Raw genomic sequence first — 15,044 nt, 5'->3', positions numbered from 1 at the left:
TGGCAGGGGTGGCACTGGAGGGGCTTTAAGGTCCCTCCCAGACCAGACCAGTTGGTTTCCCATGAAATAACCCAGAGCCCCTTTCTGGCACTCTCAGCCCGATAAGGCAAAGGTGTTCCCAGGAAAGCAGCCCCAGCCCAGAGCAGTTCCCAGCGCTGTTCTCACATCTGCTGGGAGGGGGTTGTGTCCCAGCTGTTATCAGCTCCACTGAGCTGCAGCCAGAAATTTTATCTCGACTTTCTCCTGCCCGGAGCAGCTGCCACAGCAAATCTAGGCAGGATCTGCAGAGCACGGGGCTGAGGAGCCCGGGGCTGCCAGGAGCCTCCCCGGGATGTGTCCACACCAGCAGGGGAAGGAGCCGTGGTTTGGAAACCTTTTAAACCCCAAAACACTCGAGCCACACATGGGGAGACTGCACCAGGACATCAAACCCTGGTCCTTGGGTGAGGAACCAGGGCCAGAGCCCCCAAATCCAGGTCTGAAGTGTGAGCAGACCCAGAGGCGCAGGGTGGGGGTCCCCGGGCTGCTGCCCCCGGAGCAGGCCAGGGCTGGGGGTCCCTGAGCCCCAGGGAGGCAGCAGCAGCTCCCCACAGGCTCTGCACAGCCCTCAGCACACAGGGCTCTTTGTTTTATTTATTAAACAGAAGCAGATTGCTCCAGGCAGCTTTAATCCACGACTCGGTTTCCATAGACACTTACTGCTTTTCCCAGCACAATTCCGAGGCAGCAGCAGGGCTGGGGGAGCGGGGCCTGACACCAAACCCAGCGCCCAGGGGCTGCTCCCCGACTCCTGCAGCCTTTAGAGTCGTTTCAGCTCAACCTCTCTGTTAATTGCCTGCCCCGGAGAGACGATTTAATGAGCACTTTGCCATCGCCACGGAGCCGGAGCTGCGGGAGGGATGGAGGGGGAGGAGGAGGAGGAGGAGGTGGAGGAGGAGGAGGAGGGGTTCACCTGGGACTGCAGAGACACAAGACCAAGGCCCATCTCACTCCGTGAGAGCCTTAACATCTGCAAAAGGTGCAGCATCCCAGGGGGAGCTGGGAGAGTCACCCCAAACCATGAGAGAAACTGGGATTGTCACCCCAAACCATGGAGGGGAACTGGGATTGTCACCCCAAACTCTGGCTGTGGCACACAGGAGGATGTCTGGGCAACAGGGAGTCTGGAAAAGCAGCTCCCAAAGGATTTACTGGGGAAATAAGTGTGAGAAAGGGGAAGGAGGCAGCAAGAGCCACAGCTCGTGACGTCTGCCATCGATTGGGCAAACACGAGTCCTGGCAGGGCACAGGAGGCTCCAGCAGGGCAGAGCTGCAGCACCCGGGGCACAACCCCAGCCCCACCAACACAGGGGCACCCCCAGCAGCACAGCCCTGCCCCAGGGCAGCCCCTGCCCCTTCCCACATCCCCTCCACGGCCCCTCGTGGGCAGCTCAGCCCCGGCTCCCCAGCCAAAATCTGCTGCTCCTCCTTCGCCAAGTGAAAAACCCCAGCACAAAGCTGCTCTCCAAAAACACCACGAGCCAAAGCCCTGACACCGAGAGCTCCAGGGGCTCTTCCAAACTGCACTAACAGTGATACAGAGCAGCACTGAGGCAGGGCAGCAGCAGCTCCACGCTGAGCTCGTCGTCCCCAGCAGCACCAAAGACCTGTCCCATTCCTGGGCTGGGAATCTGCAGCTCCATTTAGCAGCAAATGGGACTTACCCAATTCCTTCGATCCTTGGCTTTCACTGGCCAACTCTCCCATCTTCACCAGAGCATCAAAGTACCCTTTGGCTGCGTATGTCATGCCTAAAAAGCACCAAAAAACGGAGGTTACGTTCTCCTTCGTGGCTGTGAGAACTCCTGGGGCACTGAGGGGACACCAGGCACTAAAATAGGGATTACCTCAAAGGGCTGAACCCCACGGGGAGGGACCACACAACAAACAGAGGAAAAGCGAGCAGAGAAAGCTGCAGCAGTGAGATTACAGGGTAATTCAGGATCAGAAAAGGGACGTGCAGGACTGTGGTGCCTTTCATTGCAGTGCAAGCATCAGGCTGCTAATGCTGCTGCGAGAAATCACTGCGCAATAATTGAATATCACAGACTTTCATTATAGTTCAGCCCTGTTTGTTGACATTCCAGCTACACACTTGACTCTAATCAGATAAGCAGGGGGTTTCCTCTAATCACAGAACACGCTGTACAGCCCCAGCTCCAGCCTTCCAACGCTGCCTCTGCTCTGCCTCCTGGGTCCTGCACTTCCTCCAGCTGCCTCCCAGCCCGGGATCCGAGGGGAAGGATGACCCAAGCCAAGGTAAAAATCGCAGGAAGATCCTTGGCTCCACAGCGTTTGCACAGCAGGGATGTGGGAAAAGCACGAAGCCAGTGATCCCAGTGCTCATCCCGAGTGTCACAGGACAGCCCGGGATAAACAGATCCACCTCGCAGGTAATTAGCGCTCAGTTATCGGGTGAGCATTTCAGAAGAATAAATTAAAAAAACACAGTCCCAAGGGTAAACAGCTCTTCTCGCTGTCACACCCTGCCTCTGCTCCCTTCCCTGCAGGGAAAAGCGCCCCCAAACCGTGAACCCCACTCCGCTGACATCCCCAGGGATTTGGGGAAAGGGATTTCGGGGGAGGCTGCTGCTCCTGGGGGAGCCGTGCCCCTTCCCTGGGATCAGAGTCCTGGGCAGTGGAGCGGGCTGGACGGGCCCTTCCCGGCACGGCTGGCTGAGCCATTAAATCCCAGTTTAAACCAGTGCCCGGCGCTGGCAGGACGCTGCGTCCGGGGCACCTGGGAACAGGGGGAGGGCTTAGAAATCCTGATGGAAACAGCCGGGAGCTTCACTGGGCTCGTGGGAAGGAAAATGTGCTGCGGGCAGGGAGCAGGAGCAGCCACCCTGCCCAAGGTCGGGACCCAGAGCCCGGCAGGGCAGGAGACACCAAAGTGCTTTTTCCCCGCTGGCTGAGGATGATGAGAGACTCTGCCCCACGGGCACTTTCACTGGGATCATTCAAAAATAAAATCCAGGGGACACGTGCAGCTCTGAAGGGAGCAGAGCCCACCCTGGAAAAACACAGCTCTGGGTTGGGCAAAGCTTAAACCTCCTTAAAGCCCAGCTGAGGGGGCGCAGGCAGTGCCCAAAGCCAGTTTTAAGTCAGAATAGTCCATTTTGGGGTTTAATCAATTCGCAGCTTCCTTTTGATCACTTAAATCTACACCTCGCTAATGGCTCCCAATAGGATCCTGCATTCCCAGTCAAGAGCTGCCATCAAGACTTTTAGGGTGTTCCCTTCTCTTCATTCTTCTGGGCAATTTAAACATTTCAATAACGCCTCTTTAAACACAGCTTAACATCTCAATTCTCAGTTTTTTAAACAACCATTTAAAGATGAACTGTTCGGAGATGTGTTTGTTATCCTGCTGCCTCCCAACATTTTCTCCCTGGAATCCCTCCCACATCCATGGCCCTGCACATCCCAACTGGTCCAAGAACCATCCTGCCAGTTCCTTCCCCACGGGAACAAGGAACTTTCCAGCAAACCCCCAAAGATTTTCAACAGAACCCAAAGGTTTCCCGGCTTTCCCCCCTCCCCAGCCTGGCAGCCCCAGTGTCACTTACTTGCTAAGGCTTTTTCATAGGTCTTCCCCATAGAAATGAAATTCCTGAGGCTGGGATTGAACTGCTCCATGATTGTCTAAAGGGAAGAGAACATCACTGGGATTAGCAGGGATGGCGGGAGGTGGAGTGAACACCTCCATGCTCAACCCTGTCCTGACAAACACAAAAAAAGAGCAAAAAAATCCTCCCAGCTGCCTGGGAGATGCCCCAGGATCCTCCCTCATCCTGCAGCTTCACTGAGGGAGGCCAAGCTGGGCTGGAGCACCACGAGGGACAAGAACGAGGGGGCTCTGCAGTGCCCCAGCACGAGAGGCTTCCCCAGGAGAGGAAAGTGAATATCTCAACCAGAAAATTACCAGATATGGCAAAAGCAACCATAACACTGTGTTATGTATGACTGTAAGTGGCTGTCTGGGGCAGCAGCAGCCCTCAGCACAGCCAGGCTGGTGACCCAAGCGTTGGGGACAGTGCCAGGTGATGTCCCAGCCCCGGGATGGCCACGGAGAGCAGCATCACGGCCAGGCACAGGGGCTGGAGAGCAAAATCCCAAACGTGCAGCCAGGAGTGGGGCAGAGCAGGACCCGCACCTGGGTCCCGCCGTGCCCGGGGGCACTGCCCACCTGCCCTGGGGTGGGGGAGAGCGTGGGCAGCGCGCCTGAGCTCCTCCTGCCTCGCTCCAAGGCCCTCGGGTAAGATGGGGGAAGGAATAATCGGATCAGGGAGAAGAAGAAGGGCTCTTTGTGTGCCTGTGCCCGCAGCCACAGCCCTCCCTGCCAGGCCCTCGCCCCGACACGGACCCCAGCCCTGGGACAGGCACAGCCCCCACTCAGGAGCCTCTGGATCGAGCCCAGTTCCAGCCCCAGAGCTGGAATCCCCTGCCCCGCCTTGGGGACACTCTCCCGCCAAGGTGCCACCAGAAACTGGAGCTCAGAGCCTGCCTGGCCCCGAGGAGGGATGGAGCAGGGGCATTCCTGCTGCGAGCGGGGCTCTGCACCCCCAGGCTGCCGGCAGAGCCCCACCCCGGGCAGGGGAGGGAAGACAGGCAGACACTTACGGGGAATAAGCTGATTAAGCATCTGTCACCTCAAATGAGGCTGCCCGAACACTATAAAGCTCATTTTCTGCCTGAGGCATTTTTATCCCAGTTCCTGCTGCCCGGCCCTTGAGTCTGACAGCTGAATTTTCTCCACACGTGTGCAGGGCTCAGCCAGAGCCTTGCTGGTCCAGACAGCCCTTTTTGGGTTCCTCTGGGCAGGACTCTGCGTGGGGCACCTGTCAGAGGGTGGCATCACCCCGCTGCTGGTATTTCAGGAGAAATCCTGTTAATCCTTCCAGGCTGCTGACAGCAGCAGCCTGAGGATGGCTGCAGTGTCCCCAAAGCCCGTCCCCAGCAGCTCCCAGGTCCTCACAGCACCAGCCACAACTGCAAAGGGCAGAAGATGATTGACGAGGCTAATGAGGAGCTGCCCCGCTAATTAAGGCTGCAGGCCAACCACGCAGGGCCCCTGGAAGCTGTTTTGGGGCAGCTCAGAGCAGTTTGGTGGATGTGCTCAGCGTGAAAGGAGAAAATGAACCTGTAGCAACAAGCCAGGTGTTCTCCAGCGTGTAGGAGACAATTGCACAGAGTTAATTACCGCTGGGGAGGATTGCTCCATCCTGCCCACATCACGTTCAACTCCAGCCCAAAATCCACCTGGGTCACCCCACGGAGCGGCCGGAGGGGTGGGATCACTGCCCAGGGCAGGGACAGGGACAATTCCCCTGCCCAGGGCAGGGACAATTCCCCTGCCCAGGACAGGGACTGGGACAATTCCCCTGCCCAGGACAGGGACAGGCACGGCCCCACTGCTGGCAGATCCCCAGCCACAGCCTCGACCACGCTCAAGCCCAGCCTGAGCACGCTGAGGCTGAACAATATTTAAGCAGCAGAAATGTTGGCAGGGTTTCTGCAGGGAGGAGATTTTTCGGCGGTTTGCAGGTTCAGAGCAGTGTTTGTGTACGTGGATGTGCACAGGGATATGTAAATAGTGTGATTTTCTCAGCAGTGCCCGTGTAAACACATCGTCCTGAGCATGAAACCGAGGGAATTAATGATGGAACAGGGTCCCCAGACAAAGAATCCTCCAAAATTCAGCCCATCCTGCCCAAACCAGAGGGAATCAAAGCACAACCCTGCCCCGGCACTGCTCAGGGCAGGTTCTGCTCCCCACTGATCCACAAGAGACGTTTTAGAGCAACAAATAAAGAGATAAAAGCCCCCAAAGGGTCTCATGGAGCGGCTGAAGGAGCGGGAAGGTGACTCTGTGCTGGCCAAATAAAATTCACCAACCCCCAGGAGGAAGTTTGCTGAAAGTGAATGTTTTTAAAACATTGTCTGGAGCCTCCAACAAAAACAGCCTGGCAGGATGAGAGCGGTGAAAAGGGCTCCTCACTCCAGAGATAAAAATAGCCTTTGCCAAGCCTCCCTCTCACCCCAGGGTGGGAAGGGAAGGTGACTCCAGAGCCTTCGCACCCCCCTCCAGGTGAGAGCCCCAGAGCTGCCAAGGAGAAACAGTGGGAAATGAACAGGTTGTGCCATGGAATGGCTCAGCAGCATCACCCCTCACACCCAGGGACGTGCTGGAGCTGCTCCCCTGTAGCACAGGGTTTGTCCCCCTCCATGGGGGCTCAGGGGCTCTGGCAGGACTGTCCCCCACAGCAGAGGTGAACCCAGGTTTGCAGGACCAGCAGCAAAGCAGACGTTCAGTAACACGGTGGCAGTGAAAGTGAATCTCATTCTCCCCAGATTCTGCCCCCTCAGCAGCACCCACAGGTTGTTTGCCTTCCACGGGCTGCCTGGGCAGGGTTCAGAAAAACACAGACACAAAACCTGGCAGCCAAGGGTTGAAAGGGCTTTGCTTTGTTCCACTGCGCTGAATTCCCTGGGTAATACCACTCAGCTCTCCGGGATTGGCACGGCTTTATTCAGCTGCCAAAAATCAAACTAATGCAAAGCACAAGGTCTCCAGGACACGGCCCTGCTCCATTTGGTGGGGGAAGAGGCGACAGAAACAAGGCCCCTTTTCTCCCCTCTGAGCACACTCCAGCCACAGCCAGGATGCTCCAAGCCCATAAGGAAGAGTTTAGAATCATGGAAAAGAATAAAATATCCCCAGCTGGAAGGAACCTGCAAGGATCGTGGAAGCCCAGCTCCTAAATCCTAAGTTTAAGTCCTACTCAAACTGGAAGTGGATGTGGCTCAGGCTTCTCCTGCTCAGACAAGCCCTGGAAGGGCTCAGATCCCACATGGATGTGGCACCTGGGGACGTGGCTTAGTGGCCTTGGCAGTGCTGAGGGAATGGTTGGATCTGACGGTCTCAGAGGGTTTTTCCAACCTTCCTAAGGATTTTGTGGCTCCCTGCAGGACTGACACTGCACAGGGACCTGGGCCCAGCCCTGGGTGACCATGGGGAGCAGGCGGAGGGGCAGCACCAGGGGAGTCTCCACTGCCACACTGCAGGAGCAGCTCAGCTCGAAGGAAGTTTTGTGTCTAAATGGGTCAGCCCTGCTCCAGGAGCACCTTTCATCACTTCACTATCAATATTTAATGCCCAGCAAAGCCCAGTGCTGCCTCCTCCATCACAGCTTGTCCTGCCCAGCGCCATCAGGAGCAGCCCTGGGGGTTTCAAGAGCCAAGTTTCTGTCAGGAAGGAGCCCAGCTGGTAAAATCAGGGAGAAAACCCAGTCCCCATCTAAAGGCATTTAGTTTCTCCTGGCTGTCATGCCAGAGGACGAGGGGCCCAAGTCTCAGGGCCAGAGCTCTGAACATCTTTGTGTCGGGGTCTGGGGTTGAAGAGAACTGGGCTGGGGATGCACACAGGGCACAGAGCACCCCGGCACTCTGGGAACACCCATCAGTACCCACCAGTGGCCACCCCTGCAAGGCAGGGCCAGCCCCAAGTCCTCGGGGTTGGGATCCCCCTGAGGAGCCAGGAGGGTCCCCCAGTCCCCTCCCCACGGATGTGGCACTGGCTCAGCCCCAGAGGAGCCGGGAGCAGCCCTGTGCCTGCCCTGCAACACGAGCAGCACCACTGAAACCTTAACCAGGAGCAGCTCAGCACAGCAGAGCCCGGAGGGCAGAGCCTGCAGCCCGGGGAGCAGCGTGGGGCTGCGGAGACAGCAGCTACTGCTCCCCAACACCTGAGAACAACATCTGCACATGTCTGCTCTCCAGGGAGGCCAGGAATGCTCCCCCCGTCTGAAAGGGGAGCAGCACTCCCAGCTCAGAGCCCCTGGCAGTGCCAGCGCCCACCACGGAGCCGCGGTCCCACGGACGGGAGCGGTGCCACCACCCTGGGGTGCCCAGAGCCCCGGGGTGCAGAACACAGAGCTCCCACGGCTGGGCTGCAGGAAGCCTCCAGGCTGGGAGCAGAGACAGCAGCGAGCACAGGGCATGGAATTTGGGGTGCCACAGGCTGGCTCCTTCCTCCCCTGCCACACACAACATCCCTCCAGTGCCCAACACACCGAACCAGCCGCAGCTCCCTGCTGAGGCACCTGAGGGGGAATCGCTGCCATAGGGCCTGGACAGGAGGAGCAGAGGCTGTGCTACCACAGAACATCGATTACAGCTGGTGGGGAGCACAGCACCCGCAGGAATTCTGTCCACGTTCCTGCACGACAATTGAGCTTCGAGCTCGGGGTGTTGTCAGGCAAACACCTCTTCAAACGCGGAGCTACGCGCACACAACTGCAAACCCATCTCCCGCATGAAAAAATGCCTTTAAGATGAAATGGAGGTTGGGCTGTAAACGGCAATAATCTCATCTGGCAGGAGGAGACAGATCTGTCTTCGGGGGAAGGAGGAATTGCCAGTCCCCGCTTTCTGCAAAAAGCCGGTCCGGAGCAAGGGCTGAGCGGGGAGGGCGCAGGGGGAGCTGCCCATCCTCCGAGCCCGGCCCGGGGCTCCCGGCACGGCCCGGCCCGGCAGCTGCGCCGCTACGCCGGGGTCCTGCCAGTGAATCAGCACCGGCAAAGGTGGGATTACGTTGGTGGAAGGTGCCAGCAGCCTCCGTCTCCCTCTGTAATTACTCCCCGTGTGTAGGCAGCTGCCTGTAGTGGCAGCATCGGCTCGGGGGCGGCTGACAGCTCCTCCACCAGCTCATTAGCACAGTCACTCCGAGGGTGAGCGCTGCTTCTGGAAAACCATGACAATGGGCTTCCCGAGCAGAGCGCCTCGGGAAAGCCGGAGCGGGTCCTGGCGCGGGGAGCTGCTGCTCCCGCTGCTGCCAAAGCCCTGAGACAAAGCAGGGGTCAGTCACCACCCCGGGACCCCAGGGCTGGGGCTCAGGGGCATCGTCCCTCTGCTCTCCTGGGGATTGTCTCCCCCTGGCCATGGCAGCGTTCAGGCTCCTGCACAGGCCACAAAAAATACCCGGGAAAGGGGGATTGAAGCGCTGGGGCTGGTTTTGGATTGAGAGACTGCCAAGCTTTAGGAGATCCAGGAGACCCCAGTCCCCGAGCCCCCAGCCGTCCCGCTGGGCTCAGGGGAGGCTCAAGTCCTCAATGGAACAGGGACACGCCAGGTTCCTGCAGGCACCACATGCCGCACATCTCCAGAGGCCAGGAAAAGCATTGCTGGCTTCAGAGGAGCCTCTGCTCACCACGGGGAACACAAGCGGAGCCAGGACCATCCTCCTGCAGCTCCCAGCACCGACACGCTGGTTTTGGGTGAGCCCATGAGGTCTTCACCAGTTCCATCTTCTCGTTCCCTGCATCTGGCTGCTCCCACTGGCATCCCCAGGAACTGAGGCGTTCACTGACTGATGGGGACCTGGGGACTCCTCCTGAGCCACCTCTGGCTGCTGGGGCCGCCCTGTGCCCTTGTGCCAGGCGGGCACCGACGGGGCGGGCACAGCCGGGGGCTCTGCCCCAGCCCCGGTTCTCGGGGAAGGCTCCACGTGGTGGGACAGCACCGACCGCCCTGTCCGGGGAGACGGTGACCTGCTCCCCAAACGTGTCATTAGCCCCGTGCTTCGAGGACTACGCACCTCAAACAACACCTGAGTCACGGCTGGGGCTGCTCCCAGCCCCTGGCCCCAGCAGCGCTCGCCCTGTTTGCCCAGGCAGCCGCGGGCCCGGCGGTGCCAGTGCACAAACACTGGGAACACCCGGAGCCAGCTCTGCCCCACAGCAAGGACAGCCCGCACCCGTGGCACGTCCGGGTACAGGAGCTGCCTGGCACGGTGGGAGGGAGCCCAGAGACCACAGCAAAATGTCACCAAGACTCAGAGCAGCCAGGATTTCGGGTGCCACAGCTCTGCCTGAGCAGCTGTTACACCCCACAATCTCCAAATCCAAGACTTCAGAACTTCACTGCCTCGGTACTTTTTGTTCTGCATTCTTCTATTTTTTTTCCCTGCTCTGTGCTCTCAGGTAACTCAATCCAAGCCCTTAAATCACAGGAAATCGTGCAAGCTTCCCAGTTTAACAAACGACATCCTGCGTTACACGTTAGGCTACAGCAGTTTTATTAGTCTTGGTCTCAAGACCCAGCAGAGCAGAAACCGCTTCCTTCGGGGGGAAATTAAACCACATAAATTGTTGTATTTTCTCAGGACACGGGGAGAGAAGCAGAAGGGGAAAAACGGGGAGAACTCCAGGGGATGGGGAAGGCTCTGGTGGCCCTGGCGTGTGGCAGAGCAGCGAGGGCCGGCGGCTCCGGGGTGATGCGGGGACAGCGCTGCCCACCCCGGGCTCGGGCATCCCCCGCGGGTCCCGGTGCCCGCGGCTGCCCCCGGCCAAGCTGGGGGTGCCCGGGGAGGGCTCGGGGTGCCCCTCGCCCCGTGCCCCGTGCCGGCAGAGCCCCGCGGCCGCTGCCGCCCCGGCCGGCTCCGGGCACATCCCCAGGGCGGCCCCGACGGCGCCGCCGCCCGCGCCCGCTCTGCCCCCGCGCGTCCAGGGCAGGGCAAATCCAACAATTCCAAAAACTCAAAGAACAGAAAAACGGCGGGACGCGGCGCCGGGCACCTGTTGCGGACCCACCTTGTAGACATTCTCGGTGAGGCGGTGCACCTCCTCGGAGCGGGCCATGCCGGGCGGGCCGGGCAGCACCATGGGCGGCGGCGCGGGCTGCGGGCTGCGGGCGGAGCCGGGCGCGGGGAAAGCGCCGAGCGGCGGCCGCCGGGCCTTTTATCAGCTCCCGGAGGCCGTGCCCGCCCCGATCCGCCCCGATCCGCCCCGGCCAGCCCCGCACCGCCCTGCGAGGAGGAGCCGGGCCGGGCCGTGCCGCGCTCCGCGCCCCGACTGTGCGGGGCTGGGAGTGACAAGGGGGATGCACCGCGCTGTGCCCCCCGTGCCCCATCCCGTGCCCCATCCCATGCCCATTCCCCATGGCCATTCCCGTGCCGTACCCCATTCCACGGCCCACTCACATTCCATGCCCGTCCTCCACCCGATTCCCTACCCCGCCCTCCCGCCGTGCTCACCCCAGAGCCCAGAGCCCGCACTATCCCCACAGCTCTCGCTGTGCCCACGCCCCTGAGCTGTCCCCACACGCCGGGCCCCGCTGTGCCCCCGCTCTGGGGCTGTGCTCCGTCCCCAGCTGTGCTGTGGGGAGCGGATGGGGAGCAGCAGAAGGAAAAGGAGGAGCAGCCTGTGGTTCGTGGGGTGTTGGGAAAAGGAGATGTGCATTGCCCAGGGGGGCCAGGACAGCAGAGGTGGGATGTGCCATCACCACGACTGCGGCTTGGGATGCTCAGCCTGAGGGAGAGCAGCCCCTGCCTGCCACCTGGCTGTCCCCAGGCTGTCCCACCGGCCAGGAGAACCAGGATTCCCATGGGAGGCTCCTGCCAGAGCTCCTGGCTGTCAGGTCCCTGTGGGACATCCCAGCCACGCGTCCCCATCCTTCCCATCCCTCAGGCCAACGGCAGCGGCTCTCACCTAGGTCCTGAGGGGCACGAGGAGCAAGCCCATGCCCTAGAGCCAGTGTCCCCACCCGTGTCCCCTGCCCCACTGTCCTCCCTGCTGGGACAGCCCTTCCCTGTGGGGTGACCCATGGTTACAGGGGGCCTCACGGCCAGGCCATGCCTGTGGGCCGAGCCTTCCCCCTCCTCCCTGCTGTGAGAAGCAGTGAAAGAGTTAAGCAGCTGAGCGTGTTATTTCCCATCACATCCATCGGTTCCGAGAACAAGGAGCCCAGGTCGATACCTTGGTCCCAAACCTCCCGTTGCTGTTCCCCTCCTGGCAAGGACCAACAGCAGCTGCCCCCTCTGGCTGCATTTAGGTCCCATTTTGGCTTCTGCCTCAGAGGTTCCACACTGCAGGGCACAGCAAAGAATTTACAGCCCCCAAGAAGGATTTTTCTTGTGCTTCTGGAGTGACCAGTTAACCCTTTCCCACTGGGGCTGAGGAGAGGGAGCAGCTGTGGGACCAGAGGGACTGGGAACAGGACTGCCCTGCCTGGCTGCCTGCTTGGCTGCGGGGACACCGCGGTGCCACCTTCCCTCTCCAGCCCACGTGGCCAGAGCACAGCTGGCTCTGTGGGGACGCCGCTCCCTCAGCCAGACAGCAGCACCTCGCTGGCTTTCCAGCGCCGGTGAAGGATCCAGGATCAAGCATCCAGGAGTAGAGTGCCTCTCTCTGCATCTCCATCACCTTATTTTTAGTTACGTTATGTAAGTTCTTCGCTACGTCATGGATGTGGGGGGTTCTTGCATCTAATTCCAGTGTGACAGCCCAGCAATTCAAACAAGCTGTTCCTCTGGTGAGGAAGATAAAAGGATTTGTAATTTCTGATAATAAAAGAGGCCTTTTGGGACAGCCCTCAGAGAATCTCTCCCATCTAGGCCTGCTCGCAGACAGCCGCTCCACTTCCTTCCCATGCTCTGCTTCTCCTTATCCCCTAGAATTGGAGTGCTGAAAGCCTTTCTCCCTCCTATCTCCCTGCTCCCAGAGCGGTTCCACGGCTGGAAGCAGCCAGGGAGTTCACTTCCCCACAGTCAGAGCCACACGGAGCGGATTATCCTTGTCGCCGGCTCTTGCCGTGGTCCCCTCGGGGCTGGAGCGGCACCGGGGCTGCCCGTGCTGCCCCGGCCGGGAGCGGTGCCCGACCCGCGGCAGCGCTGCCGCCCCGCAGCCTCCCCAACACCCTGGGAATTCTCAGCAGGAAAAACCTGCCGCTGCCTCGTGCCGTACCATTTGCTTTGATTGCCTGCCTTTATTTATTTTTTTTTTATTTATTTTTTTGTCTCCTGGTTGCTGCTCGCTGCCTTTTTGTCAGGGTGATTCACTCCCCGGGGCTCGGCGGCAGCTGGAGCGTGCCCAGGGTAACCATGGTGCCAGAGTCCCCGTGGGTTACCTGCATCCCGCGGCGCCTTCTCCGTGCGCCCTTTGCGAGGCGGGACCATCCACGGCGGGGGCGTGGGTGCAGCGTGGGGAGCGCCACGCCAGCCTGGGAACAGCGGTGGGATGAGCAGGCAGCAGCGCCGGGGCTGGCAGCGGCCCCAGCGCCGAGCCAGCCCTCCCCGGGGCGGCGGCACACGCGGCACCGGCCACCTCCAGCCCCGGGTGGAGCGAAGTTGCTGTGGCAACAAAAACTTATGTAATCCACCCCGCTCGGCTGCAGGTGTGGGGAGGAAATTGTGCTATTTTCGAAGTTTCATTAGGTTCCTTCTTAATTACCAGCGTGGCATCACGCCAGCGCTCCCGGCCGGGTCACGCGCCCGGCACGGGGACGGAGGGTGGGGACCGGGCAGCGGTGGCCGGGACAGGGACAACCCGGGGCAGGGACAACCCGGGACAGTGACAACCCGGGACAGGGACAACCCAGGGCAGTGACGGCCAGGGCAGTGACGGCCAGGGCAGCAGTGGCTGGAGCAGTGATGTCCAAGGCAGTGACAGCAGCTGCACTGAGGGACAGCTCTGGCCAGCTGCCCCTCGGTGTTCCCAGCTTGGGGACATTCTCCCTGCTCCCGAAATGCCACCCCGGTGGGTGTGGTGGCTGCCGGGGAGGGACAGGGGAGGGAGGTGCTGCAGGGCGGCATAACTGCCCAGGGAGGGGAACACGGCACTGCAGGGTCACCGAGAGCTGCCACATCCTCAGCCACTCTGCTGACAAGGAGAGAGGAGAAATAAAGGAGGGTTGGAATCCCTGGTGCATTTGAGTGGGATGTACCACTGGCCAGCACAGGGAGGAGGAAGCAGAGGCACTGTCATGGCACCAGTCCTGGTTTTTGTCACAATCCCTGAGAAAATGCTTGGAGTTTCCCAAAGAAAATCGAACCCCATGTGCTCCAGGTGGTCACTGAGTTCTCCTGGCACTGCCAGAGCAGGAGAGACCAGGCAGGACCAGGATCACGTTAAAGAAGTCATCTCCATCTATCTCCATCATCTCCATCTCCATCTCCATCTCCATCTCCATCTCCATCTCCATCTCCGTCTCCGTCTCCGTCTCCGTCTCCGTCTCCGTCTCCGTCTCCGTCTCCGTCTCCATCTCCGTCTCCATCTCCATCTCCATCTCCATCTCCATCTCCGTTTGTCCCCTCAGTCCTGCTGGCCCTCTGGCAGCCCTTGGCTCTCTGTTCCTCCTTTTCAGAGTGTGCTGAAGGGGAAGGTTGAGCCCTCCCTCCCCTCGGTGCCCTGCACAGCCCGAGCAGGGCAGGTGTGCACCCGAGTGTCACCGTGTTAATGAGATTCCCAGGAATTGCCTGTCCTGTGGTCCCGGGCAGATGGCTGCTCCATCAGAACCCTGACATCACTGCGAGCCCTCCCTGTGCTGTGTCAGGAAGTTTTTATTTCTAACATAATCTAAACGTGATTTTTCTGACATCTGGGGGTCACTGGGGAATCAGCCAGGTGGGTTTGAGCCAAACCAACCCCTCGCGAGTACAGGATGTGTTTTCCCTGAACACCTCACTCAGTTCTGTCTCCTGCCCCCGTCGAAGGGCCCTCCCCAACCCCAGGCTGTCCCCCCACTTCCTTCTGAGCACCTCATTAAGGAGCTGGGCCAGCAAACCCCACACCAGCACCCAGGTCTTGGAGCATCCCCCAAACTCAGCCTCAGCCTCCCCTTTGCAGTGCAGCCATCACTCACCAGGATTCCAGCCGGTGCCTCAAACTGACAGTGAGTAGACTTAGGTTAAATACTGGGAATAAATTCCTCCCTGTGAGGGTGGGGAGGCCTGGCATGGATGTCCCAGAGAAGCTGTGGCTGCCCCTGGATCCCTGGAAGTGTTCCAGCCCAGGCTGGACAGGGCTGGGAGCAGACTGGTCTGGCAGAATGTCCCATGAGCTTTAAGGTCCCTTCCAACCCAGCCCCATCCCGTGATTCTGTCGCTGCTGGTGCTGCTGGGAGCTGGTCCCTGAATCATCAGAGGGTCAGGACTTAGCTGTCCCTGGGCTGGAGATGTTCCCCCTGTGCCAGCAGCTCCCAGCAGTTAAATCCCGCCGAGCATCACC

At 60.1% G+C, this 15,044-nt stretch overlaps 1 protein-coding gene across 7 annotated transcripts in view; it reads right to left on the bottom strand.

The window, feature by feature from the left end:
- Positions 1-10,761, bottom strand: part of BAIAP2 (BAR/IMD domain containing adaptor protein 2) — a 38,097-nt gene extending 27,336 nt beyond the window's left edge. For 2 of the 7 annotated variants that reach the window (XM_063409514.1, XM_063409513.1), the window contains exons 1-3: positions 10,632-10,735; positions 3,609-3,684; positions 1,704-1,790 (exon numbers count right to left, since the gene is read on the bottom strand). In XM_063409514.1, the coding sequence (XP_063265584.1) occupies positions 1,704-1,790; positions 3,609-3,684; positions 10,632-10,703 (235 nt within the window). In that variant the 5' untranslated portion in view covers positions 10,704-10,735. Of the gene's footprint in view, positions 1-1,703; positions 1,791-3,608; positions 3,685-10,631 lie in introns of all 7 variants that reach the window. The other 5 variants (XM_063409508.1, XM_063409509.1, XM_063409510.1 and 2 more) reach the window with 5 other exon arrangements.
- Between the last annotated feature and the right edge of the window lie 4,283 nt (positions 10,762-15,044).

The sequence above is a fragment of the Prinia subflava genome, chromosome 12 (assembly GCF_021018805.1).
Source record: "Prinia subflava isolate CZ2003 ecotype Zambia chromosome 12, Cam_Psub_1.2, whole genome shotgun sequence".
Taxonomy (NCBI): domain Eukaryota; kingdom Metazoa; phylum Chordata; class Aves; order Passeriformes; family Cisticolidae; genus Prinia; species Prinia subflava.
Note: the sequence above shows the minus strand (reverse complement) of the source record. Positions and strands in the feature narration are given on the sequence as shown.